The sequence below is a fragment of the Staurois parvus genome, unplaced genomic scaffold, assembly GCF_062004578.1.
Source record: "Staurois parvus isolate SC_StPar_1 unplaced genomic scaffold, SC_StPar_1.0 ptg001181l, whole genome shotgun sequence".
NCBI lineage: Eukaryota > Metazoa > Chordata > Amphibia > Anura > Ranidae > Staurois > Staurois parvus.
In genome coordinates this window covers 2,793,210-2,811,294 of record NW_028318977.1, presented here as the reverse complement: position 1 = coordinate 2,811,294, position 18,085 = coordinate 2,793,210, and the positions used below count along the sequence as shown (strand labels likewise).

At 42.4% G+C, this 18,085-nt stretch overlaps 1 protein-coding gene across 1 annotated transcript; it reads left to right on the top strand.

Moving 5' to 3' along the window:
• The first annotated feature begins 3,206 nt into the window (after positions 1-3,206).
• Positions 3,207-17,478, top strand: LOC149438576 (uncharacterized). Its single transcript, XM_089659720.1, has 4 exons — positions 3,207-3,339; positions 5,464-5,598; positions 13,858-13,998; positions 17,327-17,478. The coding sequence occupies exons 1-4, from the start codon at positions 3,231-3,233 to the stop codon at positions 17,338-17,340; spliced, it is 399 nt and encodes a 132-aa protein (XP_089515846.1). The 5' UTR covers positions 3,207-3,230; the 3' UTR covers positions 17,341-17,478.
• Positions 17,479-18,085: the final 607 nt, after the last annotated feature.

The window sequence follows — 18,085 nt, the reverse complement described above, 5'->3', positions numbered from 1 at the left end:
CTCCAAAGTCCTCATAAAGATAAGAAGGCTCTTAGGCAGAATTCAAACCATAGAAACAAATTTATTCATGACTTACATTAAAAGAAAGGAACTTCCAGCTCACAACATTGCTCCCTCAATGGCTCTGTACTGGCTGAACAAACATTTGGTTGAAAACCATGTGTAAACAACCAACAAAATGGCCGCGGCGACACTTCCGGTTGGCGTGCGTGCGTCTTGACGTCACTCCCCTATATATAATAACTCCCAGAGGGTAATAGTACCCAGTATCACTATTTTGGATTATAGAGGGTAATAGTACCTAGTATCACAATTCACTATTGGTTGGATCACAGAGTGTATATGTGATTGAAGTGCTCACGGAGTTTGTCACGTTTTGGGTTTATTTATTTATTTATCTATTTATTTAATTAATTAGTACTTTTTTTTTTTTTTTTTTTTTAAGAGTGGTTTTGCGTTTTGCACAGAGTGGAGTGTTGTTATTTTTATTATTTATTATTTATTTTTTTAATTGTATTAATTTTGATTGCATTAATTAATTTTATTTGTGGTACTTTATTTATTTTATTTGGAAATTATGGGGGATTTAGGTGGTTTATCACAAAAAAGAGTTGCTTAGTAGTTTCCGGGGTTAGGAACGGACGTGTTTTAGAGATGTTGCGGAGGTGGAGTCTACATGAGTTTGTCAGCGATTGGACCTGGGGCTGGAATAAACCACATCCTCCTCAGTCAATTATAAAGTGATTACAATAACCCCTGAGCCACCGTAATAGTACTTCCACCCAGGAAGCTCAAATCTAAATTATATTCAATAGCGGCCAACATAACATTCAAATTCCAAACATTCAAAACATCCAACAAAAAAAGTCCCAATAGTTCTGAAGGATTTCCCTTATAAACTGGTGATATCTTCGTATTGTCCATCAATTCCCAAGGTACTTCAAACCGATTTCTCCTCTTCCACTCTTAGTACCAGATTGACAGGTAATCAAGGCTTTGCTCAGACAGACTCTTTACTCCTGGACGATGCTATCAATGCTCCAAAACCAGCGATGGGATGTACAATTCCCATTCTAACGCATGCACGGTTAGAATGGGAGGACGTCATATGATGTCCTCCCAGAACGAGAGAACCGCCTTGCACCCATCATTACCTTATATAGCGGGCGGGAGGTGGTTAAAGTAACGCAGAGCCGTATTGACAAAAATGGCCTGGTCAGGAATGGGGGTAAATTCTCTGGATGGCAAGTGGTTAACTTAATCCTGTCAAATAGCAACACCTTATGCGATTTAAAGTTTAATATGAACTCTTTTCTAGACTTTCATAGAAAAGAAAAAAAAAATCATTGTGAATAGTTCTTTGTCTTTTGTTCAATCCAGACATGGACTCATCCATTAATTTTGAAGCTTGGTATCATTTCCATTCTTTATCTTTTAGCTGTCCGATACCAGAATTCCCCCCAAAAGGTATAACCTGGGAACGTATGCTGGAAGAAACAGGGAATTTCTGCTGTTAGAACCTTTGTTCAGAAACCAAGAAATAGAATATAAAGACCAAAATGGCTTCCAGCATGCCCATGTAGAGATGATAGGTTCAGGCCTTCCTGTTTAATTCTGTGAGCCCAGAATATTTCTGACTGAGGGATGTGGCAATACCTCCCAGCCGAGTTGCTGTAATGAGCACATAGTGCAGTGAGCTATATGAGTTTACATGTTGTCCTGGAGAAGCACGGCACCATAAATGATCAAATCCTGGCCTTCCCTGACAAGACGCCCCTTCAACAGACTTCAACTCTTCTGTGCCAGCTTTACCCAGCGTATACTAACCTTTTTGAAAATGCAAATGTTCGTGAATGGTTGTGTTCATTGTTCCCACAGAAAGATTTGTTTCTTGTGCAATTTCATGACAGGTTATGCATCAATGATCCAGGATCAGGCATTCCATGCGCTGAATGTTCTCAGGAATGACTGCTGTGGGCTGGGAACCACCATGTCTGGGATCCTCACTGATGGATGTACGTCCATCTTCGAAACATTTCCACCATTCAAATGTATTACTGCAGCTGAGCGTCTCATCACCGTACTGTGCTTGAAGCCTTCTGTAGATATCTTCTGGTTTTATGCCTTCATTCACAAGAAACTTCATCACCACACGTTGTTCCATGAACACACTAACGCTTGTCTGCCATCTTCATTAACGGTCTCTGGACTGGCTCGTGACATACGTACCCCCTATCAGTAATAGAACACGCTTGACGCTTACTTCTGCGTGCAGTACCGTCACGCTAGCATCCTTTTTTATACCTGTAAAGTCCCATGTAGTTTGACTTGAACGCCACATGTACCAACATGTTCTATCACCGTACTGTGCTTGAAGCCTTCTGTAGATATCTGCTGGTTTTATGCCTTCGTTCACAAGACACTTCATCACCACACGCTGTCCCATGAACACACTAACACTTGTCTGCCATCTTCATTAACGGTCTCTGGACTGGCTCGTGACATACGTACCCCCTATCAGTAATAGAACACGCTTGACGCTTACTTCTGCGTGCAGTACCGTCACGCTAGCATCCTTTTTTATACACGTAAAGTCCCAGTTTGACTCGAACGCCACATGTACCAACATGTTCTACGTAAATTGTAAATTTATTCTATGTATATTATATTTTTTTTTTTGTTTTGCTTTGCTTGTTTTAATTTCTTTTAGCGTTCATCTGTAAACCCCAAAAAGGTTGCATTTGTTTGTTTTGCCAAACTGCATTAAAAAAATTGTGCCAAAAACAAATGTGATTAAAGAAAGGTACAAATCACAGAATAAAATGTCACTTTGGATTAGTTATGAGATTTCATAATCTCAAGTATAGATTTTGGCATCTTCATCTTGGGTACAGCAGGACCTTGTTCCAGGACTGAGTGCCGCCATCTTCAGATTTAATCATGGGTGAGACCAGGAATGCAGCGAATGTGTGTAGTAATAATATAAAAATTTCCACCCAATGTACCAACACCAATCTGCCAATTATTTTTGGCCGGAGCAAAGACAGCCATTGATGTGTGATATAAAAGAGCTGATGTGAATGCTGCTTATTGGAAACTATTAATATTATGTAATAGCAAATGCTCTACTCCCTATAGAAGAATATTGCAGAGTATTGAAAAACAAAACCGGTTCTCATTCCTGTCCTACCACTTTCTTCCCTTCAGAGTTTCTGATATAAATTCAAGTGATGGATCTACAACACAGATATTCACTCTGGTTAGCAGCCATGAGACCATCCACAGTTGGACTCCTCTCTGTCTTCCTGGGGATCATCCTGGTGAAGGTAGCATTGACAGGTAAGTGGTTCAGTGATGGAGAGGAGATTGGTACATGTCCTTTTAGAAATGTGCTCCTCAGCCTTGGCCAACCTCTGAGCTTTATTTGTTGAGTTCTAGGTATGTGTGTAGGGGGTAGTTAGTACAAACCTTCATCTTTCTTGAAATTTGTTTTAATTTATATTTGTTAGGAACACCGGATACAGTCAGTGCATGTCAGGGGCAAAGGGCTCCCCCTCCTTCAGGTCTTGAACAAAGATATATATATTATCAGGATTCAATTAATTGAGGATGGATATTGGCTAGCTCATCCTATCGGTTATGTGACCAGCCAATTGGATCAAGCCCGAAACACTTTGCAGATGTGCATGTTCCTAACAAATAAACAATTTAAATGACGAGTTTGTACTAGGTGCTCCTAACCACATACCAAGAAGTTGTCCCACTGTTGAGCAATTTGACTATTGTGACTAGGGATGAGCTCAAGGTTCAGTCTGAACACAAGAGTCTGGTATGGATTTCCTGGGGGACCTCAAACATTTTTTTTTTTCATTGAGCAATTTAAATTACTGCCAAATGACATTTTATTGCTGGTTTCCTAAAAAAAAAACCCAGCATACAGCCCCCCCCCCCAAAAAAAGGTTCCACAAATATTTTGAAGAGCTGTAGGAGGGGATCTATGTGCCGTTTCTTGCCTTTAAATAGAAGCCGGAAAGGAAATGTAATTTGCTGACACCTTAAAACTGTTTTCCTTTGTAAATGTCAATGTTTAAGAAAAAAAAATCACGTGAGCACTGTGATAGCCAATCACAGTGGTCATGTGATCAACTGCTGCTTGTAAAGACCCTGTTAAAAGGAAGCCAGAGTTGGCCATGAAGGTATAAATGGAGAAGAAAGTGATTCGGGAAATATGAAGTTTGTTTGTGCTTCCTACTGTTCCCGGATCATTTTGTCCTGCATTTCATTAAACAAACACAGGAGACCCCTGTGATTCAGGGCTTAGAGTCTGTGCTGTAATCTATGAAGGTTTTTAAGAATGAATGACTTCACAGTACAAGCAGCTACAGAGGGCAGTCATCGCTTGTTTTAAAGCTCTTCTACTGATTGTTAAAAATATGTAAATATTTTAAACGCATGGCCTTGGATGGAAGGGGTGATATCTTGGTCATAGTGATGACTGAGATATCATTGTTTTCACCTGCTGATTCTACATATTGCTAAAAAAAAGTAATCCAAGCGGTTAAAGAGCCACTGGATTATTTGTACAGATGGTGGAAGGGGATTCCCCCCCCTTTTAAGGTCTTGTAAAGACTTTGAAACCTATGAAAAAAAACATGCCATGAGGTCCCTAAATTGAATACCAGGCCCTTCAGGTCTGGTATAAATTTTAAGTGGAATTCCATGAAAAAAATTGGCATGGGGTCCCTCCAAATTTCATACCGAACCCTTAAGTCTGATAGGGATCTTAAGTGGAACCCTAAAAAAAATGACTCTTCAGGTCTGAAATTGATTTTAGGGGCATTCCATTAAATTTGTTTAAAAAAAATGGCGTGGGGTACCCCCCAAATTCAATCCCCGACCCTTACTGTTTGGTATGGATTTTAGGGAGGAACCCCATATAAAACCAAGAAAAAAAAGCATGGGGTCTCACCAAAATCCATAGCAGACCTTTATCATGCAGCCTGGCAGGCCAGGAAAGAGACAAGCGTGCCCACAAGGGATTGATACTACTATGACTGAACCTGCTGGAATAATCTGATTTTTAGAAAAATTACAATCACAAAATTACAATTACATTTTTCTTGTTTTTAATGTAATTACTAATAACCTGTGTTGAAGAGGTTTGCATTGAATCAAAAAATGGTGGAAAAGTTGACTGAAAGTTGCCACATGTATGGCCTGCTTAAGGTGGGCTCTACAGACTGCTTAATTTGATTTGTTCAACCGTTTCCTACAGCCTCTTCCTGTTTTTGGGTGGTGTATAAATTTCCACAGACTTAAAGGATCGGCATGTATGAGCAGCGGAACCTCTTTCCACAATTTCAGATGTCATATATGTGTCCTCATACAATCCCTATTGCATTCAGATAGTAACATGTGCAGCCAGAGAATGTCACTGAATGCCCATTTCTGTCTTCTTTACAGCAAAAAGTGGAAGCTGCCCATTTGAAAACGAAAAATGTTTAAATATTACTGATAGATGTGTACGTGATGAGGATTGTGTTGGGGATCAGAGATGCTGCTACATATGTGGAAACGAATGCCGGGAGCCCGTGCCAGGTACCAACAAATTCAGATATATTAATACTATTATTATTATAATTATTATTTTTCAGGATTTATATAGAGCCAATAGTGTGTGCAGCCCTTTACAATATAAATGGTGACAGTACAGTTACAATACAATGGGAGATGAGGGAGTCAGAGAACAGGAGGTCTTGGGAGGAACAGAGAAGACGGTTGAGGTAATATTTTGAGAGGACAGGGGAGAGTTGTGAATGGCTTTGAATGTTCTTGTTATTTTTTGTTGGGCAACTGAAAACCAGTGGAGGCAGGGAGGGGTGGAGGACAATGAGTGAAGATTGGCAGATAGGGTGGAGGGCATTGGACAGTGGTTGGAGGTCTTGATTTTAAGTGGAATCCAATCAAAAAATGTTGTAAGGCTACTTCTCAAATTTCATACCTGCCCCTTAGGTCCGATACGGATCTTATGTGGAGCCCTTTAAAAATATTAAAAACAGCGTGGTGTACCCCCCCCCCCCCCAGACCTTTACTGTTTGTTAGGGATTTTAGGGATGAACCCCACATAAAAACAATAAAAAAAAGAATGGGGTCCCATCAAAATTTATATCAGACCCTTATCGTGCAGCCTGGCAGGCCAGGAAGGAGACAAGCATACCCTCAAGATATTGAATCTGCTGCAGAATCCAATCCCTTTTTTTAAAAATTCCAACCATTTTCTTATGTCAACTGAATTTTCAGTTCATAGGTTTTACAGTTACAATACAAGTCAAGATGGGTTGGAGGGCCCTGCATTTAGGAGCTTACAATCTAATGGAGAGGGAAAAGTCATACAAAACATATTAACTATGTGAAGGATCATCTGATAAAAATAGGAGAAAGTAAATGTTCAGTTGGTAGATGGTGGTGGGATAGGCTTCCCTGAAGAGATGAGCTTTCAGGTATCACCTAGAGCAGTGGTGGGCAACCTTTTTTTTCAACTGAGCCAAATCTCGCCAAAACCACGATTGAAATTTATTTTGAGAGCCACATTTTTAAAACTGAAAATACATCCCCCATATAGTAATTCATCCCCCATAGTAATTCATCCCCCATAGTAATTCATCCCCCATATAGTAATTCATCCCCCATAGTAATTCATCCCCCATATAGTAATTCATCCCCCATAGTAATTCATCCCCCATATAGTAATTCATCCCCCATAGTAATTCATCCCCCATATAGTAATTCATCCCCCCTATAGTAATTCATCCCCCCTATAGTAATTCATCCCCCATAGTAATTCATCCCCCATATAGTAATTCATCCCCCATATAGTAATTCATCCCCCATATAGTAATTCATCCCCCATATAGTAATTCATCCCCCATAGTAATTCATCCCCCATATAGTAATTCATCCCCCATAGTAATTCATCCCCCATATAGTAATTCATCCCCCATAGTAATTCACCCCCCATATAGTAATTCATCCCCCATATAGTAATTCATCCCCCATAGTAATTCATCCCCCATATAGTAATTCATCCCCCATATAGTAATTCATCCCCCATAGTAATTCATCCCCCATATAGTAATTCATCCCCCATAGTAATTCATCCCCCATATAGTAATTCATCCCCCCTATAGTAATTCATTCCCCATATTGTGTCAATTCACTTACCTTTGCTCCGCGCGTTCCTCTCGCCGTGTTCCCGCGCCGTTCCGTCTTCAGGGCGGACTGTGAGAGGAGAGGAGTTTGTCACGCTGCCCCGCCTACATCCGGACAGCCAATGTTTGCCACGCTCCGCGGGATTAAAAGGTCCACCGGGCCGTAGTTTGCCCATTGCTGGGCTAGCTGCAGAGTCCTGACTTTTGGGGCGGCCGCCCGAGAGGAGGGAGGGGAGCGGGCGCCCGGCACACAGAAGAGCCGCATTAAAATGTGTAAAGAGCCGCATGTGGCTCGCGAGCCTCGGCTTGCCGACGACTGACCTAGAGACACAGACATAATGTATAGTTGGACAGATTTGTGCTGAGAGTTCCAGAGCATGAGAGAGGCTCTGGAGAAGTCCTGGAACAGAGCATGGGTGGAAGTGATGAGGAAGCTAGAGAGCAGGAGGTCTTGGGAAGAGCAGAGAGGATGTTTGGATGATATTTTGAAAGGATTTTGGTAATGTAGCTCCAGGCAGAACAATGAAAAAGAAAGGATGGACACTGCATCAACCTCCCCAGTAAGAATAGTGTTGTTAGCCTCAGCTGTTGTTCCAGCCATGTGGAAGGAAAGGCAGAGAGGGGTGGAGGACACTGGGTGGAAGCCAGTAAAGGGATTGGAAGAGAGAGATGGAAGACAATTAGCAAAAAACAGTGGAGGTGAAAGGATTGGTAGAGAGGGGTGGAGGACACTGAACAGAAGCCAGCAGAAGTATCGGTAGAGAGGGATGGAGGACACTAAACAGAAGCCAGCAGAAGTATCGGTAGAGAGGGGTGGAGGACACTAAACAGAAGTTAGTGGAATTTGTAGAGAGGCATGGAGGACATTGAGTGGAGGCCAGTAGATGGATTGATAGAGATGCGTGGAGGAAACATGGTGGGTGCAGCATGGTTCGGTGGTAGTAATCACGAGTCAGTTACAAATAAGGTGGAATGTGGCCTGGTGATTTCATGCCCAATTGAGGGAGGATTCCTGAAAGGATAGTGTATCCTTGTCCTATCCCTACTCATCTGGAACCCTTACCTACCATCATTCACTTACCCTGACAGACGGTTAACTGTTAAATATCGAATTATCTCGATATTCTGAAAACATATATTAGTGAGAAGTGCAAAATAGAAAGTCCTTCCAGCTTTTATGTAAAAACTCATAATGGATTTAATAATAAAATTGCATAAAATTACAAGTAAAATATTATAATACAGAAATATAATGTAAAAAAATGCAGTTATATTCTTGAGATAAAACTTGTGAGTATATTCATGTGTGTGTAGCTGTGGACATGTCTGCCCCTTTCATAGTCTCACATAAGTCTGCCGAAAAGTTCTTTGTTCTGCTGATTCAAGCAGCTTCAAGACTCTTCATGTCCCCTTCCCTCACAGAGATGGGTGTAGTAGTTCTCTGCACATATGAAAATCAAGTCATTCAAAACCCTCTTGGAGAAGAGGCCCCTAGTCAGAACTACACTGACATTCCTTTCCTAAAAGTTGATATGTCAATTAATTAATGTAAAGTTATCTCTTATATAAATATCCTAATTAAGAAATATTACAGTATACTTAACTTCTATGAAATAGATTCTTACACACATCACAGTGAAACTTTATCCTTGTCACAAACCGAGATGGGGGAGGAAAGCTAGTCAATTCATGTCTAATTACTACCACAGGTTGCTAGACTGTACAGAAAACAATATATATACCGTATTTTCCGGCGTATAAGTCGACCCCCTACTTTTCCTGTTTAAAATGTAGTGTTTGGGCTATACTCGCCGTATAAGACTACCCCTCTTCCAGTGCACACCAGTGGGAAGAATCGTGCCCCATCATTGGTGTCAGTGGGAGGAATAGTGCCCCATCATTAGTGTCAGTGGGAGGAATAGTGCCCCATCATTGGTATCAGTGGGAGGAATAGTGCCCCATCATTGGTGTCAGTGGAATAGTGCCCCATCTTTGGTGTCAGTGGGAGGAATAGTATCCCATCATTGGTGTCAGTGGGGGGGGAGGAATAGGGCCCCATCGTTGGTGTCAGTGGGGGGGGAGGAATAGTATCCCATCATTGGTGTCAGTGGGGGGTGGAATAGTGCCCCATCATTGGTGTCAGTGGGGGGTGGAATAGTGCCCCATGATTGGTGTCAGTGGGGGGGGGAGGAATAGTGCCCAATCGTTGGTGTCAGTGGGGGGGAGGAATAGTGCCCCATCGTTGGTGTCAGTGGGGGGGAGGAAAAGTGCCCCATTGTTGGTGTCAGTGGGAGGAATAATGCCACATCATTGGTATCAGTGGGAGGAATAGTGCCCCATCATTGGTATCAGTGGGAGGAAAAGTGCCCCATTGTTGGTGTCAGTGGGAGGAATAGTGCCCCATCATTGGTATCAGTGGGAGGAAAAGTGCCCCATTGTTGGTGTCAGTGGGAGGAATAATGCCCCATCATTGGTATCAGTGACACCAACGATAGGGCACTATTCCTCCCACTGACACTTGCTGACCCTGTTCCAGTACGGTGCTGCTGCAGCCAGCATATGTGGTTGCAGCAGCACCTAAGCACGGCACACTTACCTGCATCTCCACACGATTTTCGCGGGGCCGCTCAGCTCCGCCTCCTCGCCGGTGATTGGCCGCCTGTGTGCCTTTCCTGAGCTACAGTTCTGGCGGCCAATCACCGGTGAGGAGGCGGAGCCGAGCAGCTGCGCGAACATCCAGTGGACGAACCGAAGGAAGGAGCAGCCGTGCTTCCTGGATCGGATCGTCGTGGGACCGGAGCCAGGTAAGAGACAGCAGCCCCTGCCCACCCCTGTACTTAGTGTCCCTTCTGTTGAAAGGGGGGGGCGGCGGCGGCACCGCGCCGCCCCCCTAAAAAGTGTCAACATGCCGTTACCGGCGTATAAGACGACCCCCGACTTTTGAGAAGATTTTCAAGGGGTAAAAAGTCGTCTTATACGCCGGAAAATACGGTATATAGTCACATAGACTAGAAAAGTCTGTTTATCTTACGTTTCCCAATTTAGAACAAGTAGAAATAGAACAGCTCAATGATTCTATTACAATCCAACACATTCATACATATGTTAGTAATGTTAATAACCAGATATTAGATTAACTGCTTCCCCGCCGCAGTATAGCAGAAATACTGCTACAGGGCAGTACGGGTGTGCAAAATCATCTGTGTGTGTGTGTATATATGTGTGTGTGTGTGTGTGTGTATATATATGTGTGTGTGTATATATATATATATATATGTGTGTGTGTGTATATATATATATATATGTGTGTGTATATATATATACGTGTGTGTATATATATATATGTGTGTGTGTATATATATATGTGTGTGTGTGTGTGTGTATATATATGTGTGTGTGTGTGTATATATATATATGTGTGTGTGTGTGTATATACAGTGGGGATCGAAAGTTTGGGCACCCCAGCTAAAAAATTTTATTATTGTGCATAAAGAAGCCAAGGAAAGATGGGAAAATCTCCAAAAGGCATCAAATTACAGATTAGACATTCTTATAATATGTCAACAAAAGTTAGATTTTATTTCCATCATTTACACTTTCAAAATAACAGAAAACAAAAAAATGGCGTCTGCAAAAGTTTGGGCACCCTGCAGAGTTAATATCTTGTACTGCCCCCTTTGGCAAGTATCACAGCTTGTAAACGCTTTTTGTAGCCAGCCAAGAGTCTTTCAATTCTTGTTTGAGGTATCTTTGCCCATTCTTCCTTACAAAAGTCTTCCAGTTCTTTGAGATTTCTGGGCTGTCTGTCACGCACTGCTCTTTTAAGGTCTATCCATAGATTTTCAATTATGTTGAGGTCAGGAGATTGTGAAGGCCATGGCAAAACCTTCAGTTTACGCCTCTTGATGTAATCCCCCGTGGATTTCGAGGTGTGTTTAGGATCATTATCCATTTGTAGAAGCCATCCTCTCTTTAACTTCAGCTTTTTCACAGATGGCATCAAGTTACCATCCAAAATTCTGAACAAAACAAATGTCTCTCCAACAAGCATGCGATGTCATCAGCCTTCCTGGCAGCGATCTTCCTTTTCTCTGAACAGGATCAGCGTCTTGAACACCATCAGCTTCACTTAGCTGCAGAATGCCCGCCGCAGTCGGTTGCTAATTGCTAATTAATAACTAATTCCAGTATATATGTAAACGCTATAACTTTCACGTAAACCAATTCATTTACACGTATTGGGGTTTTTTTCTGCCAAGACATGGAGCAGGATACATTTTAGCCTAAATTTTGACAATTTTATTTTAAACATTTTTTTACTGGATATATTTTATAGCAAAAAAGTCAAAAATATATATTTGTTTTTCAAAATTGTTGTTTTTTTTTGTTTATAGCGCAAAAAATAAAAGCAGCAGAGGTGATCAAATACCACCAAAAGAAAACTCTATTTGTGGGAAAAAAGGACATAAATTTAATTTGGGTACAGCGTTGTATGACTGCACAGTTGTCAGTTACAGTAACACAGTGCTGTACGGCCTGGTCAGGAAGAGGGGCCAATCCTCTGGAGGGCAAGTGGTTAAGGAAGGCTCATAATAGTAACCTGTCCCTACACTGACCACTCGCAAAATGCTCTCCAGGGTTACTAAACCCAGGACCCTGCATTCACTATAAGCAGTCTCCCCGGACCCGGCATTCACTATATCCGGTCTCCCCGGACCCTGCATTCACTATATCCAGTCTCCCCGGACCCCGCATTCACTATATCCGCTCTCCCCGGACCCTGCATTCACTATATCTGGTCTCCTCGGACCCTGAATTCACTATATCCGGTCTCCCCGGACCCGGCATTCACTATATCTGGTCTCCCCGGACCCCGCATTCACTATATCTGGTCTCCCCGGACCCCGCATTCACTATATCCAGTCTCCCCGGACCCCGCATTCATTATATCCGCTCTCCCCGGACCCCGCATTCACTATATCCGCTCTCCCCGGACCCAGCATTCACTATATCCACTCTCCCCGGACCCTGTATTCACTATATCCAGTCTCCCCGGACCCTGCATTCACTATATCCGCTCTCCCCGGACCCTGCATTCAATATATCTGATCTCCCCGGACCCTGCATTCACTATATCCGGTCTCCCCGGACCCTAAATTCACTATATCTGGTCTCCCCGGACCCTGAATTCACTATATCCGGTCTCTCCGGACCCGGCATTCACTATATCGGGTCTCCCCGGACCCTGCATTCACTATATCGGGTCTCCCCGGACCCTGCATTCACTATATCCGCTCTCCCCAGACCCTGAATTCACTATATCCAGTCTCCCCGGACCCTGCATTCACTATATCCGGTCTCCCCGGACTCGGCATTCTCTATATTCGGTCTCCCACAGTATACAAAGCATGGACATGCAATTATGAAAGTAAACAGAAATTGCTAAATACCTTTTCTCATCAGCAGTATAGAGCAGTCTTGTGGCTTCTATCTGTGTCCAGCAAATCACCAGCTAAAGCTTGTAGGAAGAGTTTTCTTTCTGCTCTAGGATACAGAACCCCTGACCTCTATCTGGACAGTGCTGATTGGCCCTGTTCTGATCACATGCACTCTCCCAAGGAAAAAAAAAAACCTCTCTAGCAATACACACTAAACTGAGCATGTGCATGCCTACAGTTCAGTCTGGAGATAATGTGGTGCTTGCTTGAAAAAGGGGAGTAACAGAGAAGTCAGGATCAAACAGCCTTTTTACAAAATGCAGAGGATTAACCCCTTAGGTTCCACAGTGAGTATAACAAGCATGCTTTCCTGCATATACAGACTGATTTTACTGTTGTGGGTTCACTAACACTTTAAATAGACTCAAGATGGTCTTCAGAAACACATGAGACAGCAACATCCAACCAGATCTCTTCCCAGTGACCCAGGAAACCATAGAAGAGTAAATTCCTCCTAACTTCCTCTCCCTCTGCAAATGCTGCTGTGGTTTGAGCGCCACCTGCAGGAGGATAAAGAGACCGCACATGCCTACACACTGGATGGAAGCCAGTGGAGGGATTGGTAGAGAGGGGTGGAGTACACTGAGCTGTTGGTAAGGTGGATGAGTCTGACAGCAGCATTCATCATAGACTGAAGGGGGGATAGTCTGTGTAGAAGTAGGCCAATGAGGAGGGAGTCTTAATATTTAGGATGAGTGATAACCAGAATATAGGTGTGATGGTCAGGTATCCTCAAGCTTTGGGCTGTATAGTTTATGATGAGTTGCAGAAGGTTTTACATGCAGTGAAGTTAATAGCACATCATGTTCAGGTGATTATTTGGTTCCATCTAAAGGGAATAAATAAAAGGGAAATCGTCTACACAAGTGCTCAAATCTCAAATGACTTGACTGTTATACAGGGGCGGACTGACCATTTGGAAACTCAGGCACCGCCCGAGGGCCCGGGGTCAGTAGGGGGCCCCATGAGATGCCCCTGGTACCTTTTTCATAGGCTTTTTTGAGTTTGGGCAAGGACACAGGGGCCCCATGATCCCCTATTGCCCAGGGGCCCCATGAGTTGTCAGTCTGCCCCTGCTGTTATATACAATGTACTCATATATCACTGGTGGAGGAAAGTGACGAACATCAAAACCTTTCCTTTGTGTACAGATAAAGAAGGAAAATGTAAATTTTATGAAACCTTCGCACCGTGCTTCTCAGTAACAGAAGAGTGCCAAGGGGACGCCAACTGTCCAGACAAGAAGAAGTGCTGCAATGTTCATTGTACAATGAAATGTGATGACCCCGAAGGTAAGTGGACCCAGAGATTTCCATCATTTATAAACCTCTTTAGTAATAAACAGAAATGTCCAAAGCTGGCAGTTCCCGAATGTGACATTTCAGCAAAAACTGGGACTTTTAGTTGAAGTTTCGCCATATTGTAGAATATAATTTTAAGTAATTTGGGGAGGTAAAAGAAGGAGGGGGAGAACAGTAGTTTTTAAGGGTCTAATGGGCTTTAAATAACTCCTGAGGGTTCTGGAGGATCCTTTGTTCTATCCTGGACCTGTTCTTGTACAACAAAATTTACTTGGTCATAAAAAGGGAACATGATGTTGGACATTGAGGAACACTAATACAACCAAAACACTTTTTTAAAACTAGACCCGCCACTGGAAAATATATACAATTGTACTGATGTCCAATTGATTGATTCATAGATGTATAGCACAGCCCTAACCTTTCATTGAATAACAGTAAAGTGGAGCTCCACCCAAAAAGGGGAAGTTCTGCTTTAAAGACTGGTCTCCCTCGCCCCATTAAGGATTGGCACCTTTGGGGAGCAGGTACCCAAAATAGACCCGGCCTCCTGGCAACTGCCAAACCCAGACACATTCATTAGATTTCCAGACAGAGAAGCGTGATTGGTCACTCCGGAGAACACATCTCCACTGCTCTAGAGTCCAGTGGCGGCGTGCTTTACACCACGGCATCTGACGCTTTGCATTGCACTTGGTGATGTAAAGCTTAGATGCAGCTTCTCGGCCATGGAAACCCATTCTATGAAGCTCTCTACATACTTTCATTGGGCTCATCTGAAGGCCACACCAAGTTTGGAGGTCTTTAGCTATTGACTCTGCAGACAGTTGGCGACTTCTGCGCACTGTGCACTTCAGCATGCGCTGACCCCGCTCTGTCATGTGACGTGGCCTACCACTTGGTGGCTGAGTTGCTGTTGTTCCCAGTTGCTTCCACTTTGTTATAATCCCACTAACAGTTGAGCGTGGAATATTTAGTAGCCAGGAAATGTCACGGATGGACTTATTGCACAGGTGACAACCTATCACGGGACCACGCTTGGAGTCACTGAGCTCCTGAGAGCGACCCATTCTTTCACCAATGTTTGTAGAAGCAGTCTGCATGTCTAGGTGATGAATCACATGATTTGGAGGGCTGGTCCAATACTTAAACCAAAAATATTATATTATTTATATAATGTTGTATTATTTATGGAGAAAAAAAATGTTTAATATCAATAAAATATATGAGGCACAAATACACTCATCAGCCACTTTATTAGGTCCAACTTGCTATTACCAGTTTGGTCCCCCTTTTGCATTCATTCTTCGTGGCATAGTTTCAACAACATTCCTCAGGGATTTTGGTCCATATTAACATGAGTTACTTTTGCCTTTCTATCATCTCGATCCAGTCTTCCCATTCTCCTCTGACCATCAATAAGGCATTTTCGTCCACACAACTGACGCTCACTGGATATTTTCTCTTTTTCGGCCCATTCTCTGTAAACCCTAGAGATGGTTGTGCATAAAAATCCCAGTAGATCAGCAGTTTTTGAAATACTCAAACCAGACCATCTGCCATCAACCATGCCACTTTTAAAGTCAATTAAATCCCCTTTCTTCCCCATTCTGCTGCTTAGGTTGAATTTCAGCAAGTCGTCTTCACCACTTCTAGATGCCTAAATGCACTGAGTAGCTGCCATGTGATTGGCTGATTAGCAATTTGTGTTATCAAGCAATTGAACAGGTGTATCTAACAAAGTGGCCAGAGAGTATACCAAGAGATCTTTGCAAAACAACATGGGAAGGTTTGTATTAAATGTATTTTCCCCCCAAATGCTAAATTTTAAGCTAATTTTGACACATTTGGGAAACTGCATGGTAATTTTGCTTTAAAATCAGAGTTTTTAGAAAGCTGGTTTGTTATTATGCTCTGAATAGACCAGATTAGCAGGAGATCAGAGAACACACACAGCTGAAGAAAGAATCAACACATTCAAAGCTAGTGCTGGACTTTTACTGGAAAGCCTTGCATGGTCTGCAAACACAACACATATGAAAGCACTATGAGTAAAATGTGTATTTGTTACATTTGTCAAAACATTTGAAATACATCATGAAAAAAATTATATAAGGTCAGTTTATAAACTATCAAAATAAATTACTGGTGACAGCTTGTATTATACTTCTAGATTACCGTTGTGGGAGTACTGACAGGGCAGGCAAGGTACCTCTTACATTCTCTCTGACCCCAGTCCTGGTGTGCCTTGTGTGGCTATGTTCTGATTTTGTCAGTGTGATACCAAGGCTGGCCAGTCAACTCAGGAAGGAGTGGGTGTAGTACAGGATAGTTGGCCTAGTGATACAGAAAGTAAATATCTGTCCTTAATAGCCAAAAATTTGGGCAACATCTCAAAAGTTCTACAGCAGTATCATTAATATTCATAGCTGCATTATTTTGGATTGCATTGGATTGGATAGCAGGCCATCCATCAATCTATAGAGATACCAGGCACACCACAATGCTGCACTGCTTCTCAAGTTGAGAATGGGAAATGCCCAGAGGATGTAATATCACCAGGAGATGGAAGACTCAACGTCAGACAAGTGGTCCTTAATTTCCAAGTCCAACAGCTTCATGAATCATGGAGAAACCTGCATTGCCGAGAGCTTGGCATCAGTAAAAACTGCACCAGGAAAAATCAGAAAGCTCAGGGGCAGGACCCCTTCAGAATAAACCACTACTTGGGGGTGGGACCTTCCTGCTGGAGGTTGTTACCTAAAATGACCATGTTGCTATAGTAAACCTTTCAGGGAAATGTCTACCTGTTAAACAAGAGTATACATTTTCACCTCTCCTGTCACCCATGCTGCTCAACACCACTCCAATCCTGAGAAATGGTCCCCAGAAGTCCTCTGGGAAACCAATACTTTTCAGGAGTGTTGATTTCCAGGGCCCAGTGATGTCCATCTTGCTGACACTACAGAAGGTAATAGCTTAAATTCTGAAAGTGAATTATAGCTAACGGGTTGCTAAATTCAATTTTGTTCTAAGAAAGGAACAAAAATAGGAAGTTCCCACTCTGGAGAAGTAGTTTTTTCTGTACAGTCCCCACCCCTGAGCTTCAAAAATATTTCATTACCCAGTTATTACCAGCACAGGAGAATGAGTACATAAAATACTATATGTATCGTAGCTACTTTAAAGCTGACAGTTTTAGATCTCTGTCAAATTGGAAAATGCACAACTCTTCTAAAATGTTGAGGGTTTATTACATTCACATTTGTTGCTAACACTTCTCTTTTATGTCTTTTGATTATTTCATGTGATTCTGTAGAAACCACAGAGTGAGGCTACAGTGTAGAGGAACACATCCCAGGACCATCAATGACCGACCAACAGCATCATGCTGAGCCCTTGGTGTCCAGGTGGAATTCACTCTGCAGATGACCACATAAGAATAATAAAGTGTCATCCATTTCACACTTATAGATTTGTGTTTTTATCTTCATTATCATCTCATTGAAAGGGTCAAACTTCTGAACTACTCAATAGTGATAAGCAACTGTGAAGAATTTGGTCAACCACAACTTTTTAGGGGACTGTCAACCCAAATTGGGGAGTCCAATAGTGAGATCTCCAATTTTTGATTTTTTTTCAACACCCCTCTTGGGGCAAATCCAGGAATTTAGAACAGGGATGATGGTAACCCCTCAAAATGGACATAACAGATGTACAGACCTGGTAACACAGTACAGGAATGGTGTGAATACTTCATGATGGGTATAGCAGGTGTACATACCCAAAGCTCAGCACAGGGATGGAGGGTGCCCCTCACAATACCTCATTTCCTAGTTGTAGGTTATCCAGAATCATCTTCCTTCCCCAAGCCGATGGTCCCTGACCCCACCCCTTTTTATTCTTTGTATTTCAGTTCTTTCAGTCATGGAAGCTCAGCATGTGAACATTAACTAGGGCTGCCTGCATGAAAAATGTGTCTTTGTAGGTTCTCATTTATCTAGGTAATGGTTTATCTAGTAGTAGTTTGTCACATTTGAATTCATGTAAAACACAACTCCAGGTCAGCTCAAGGCCA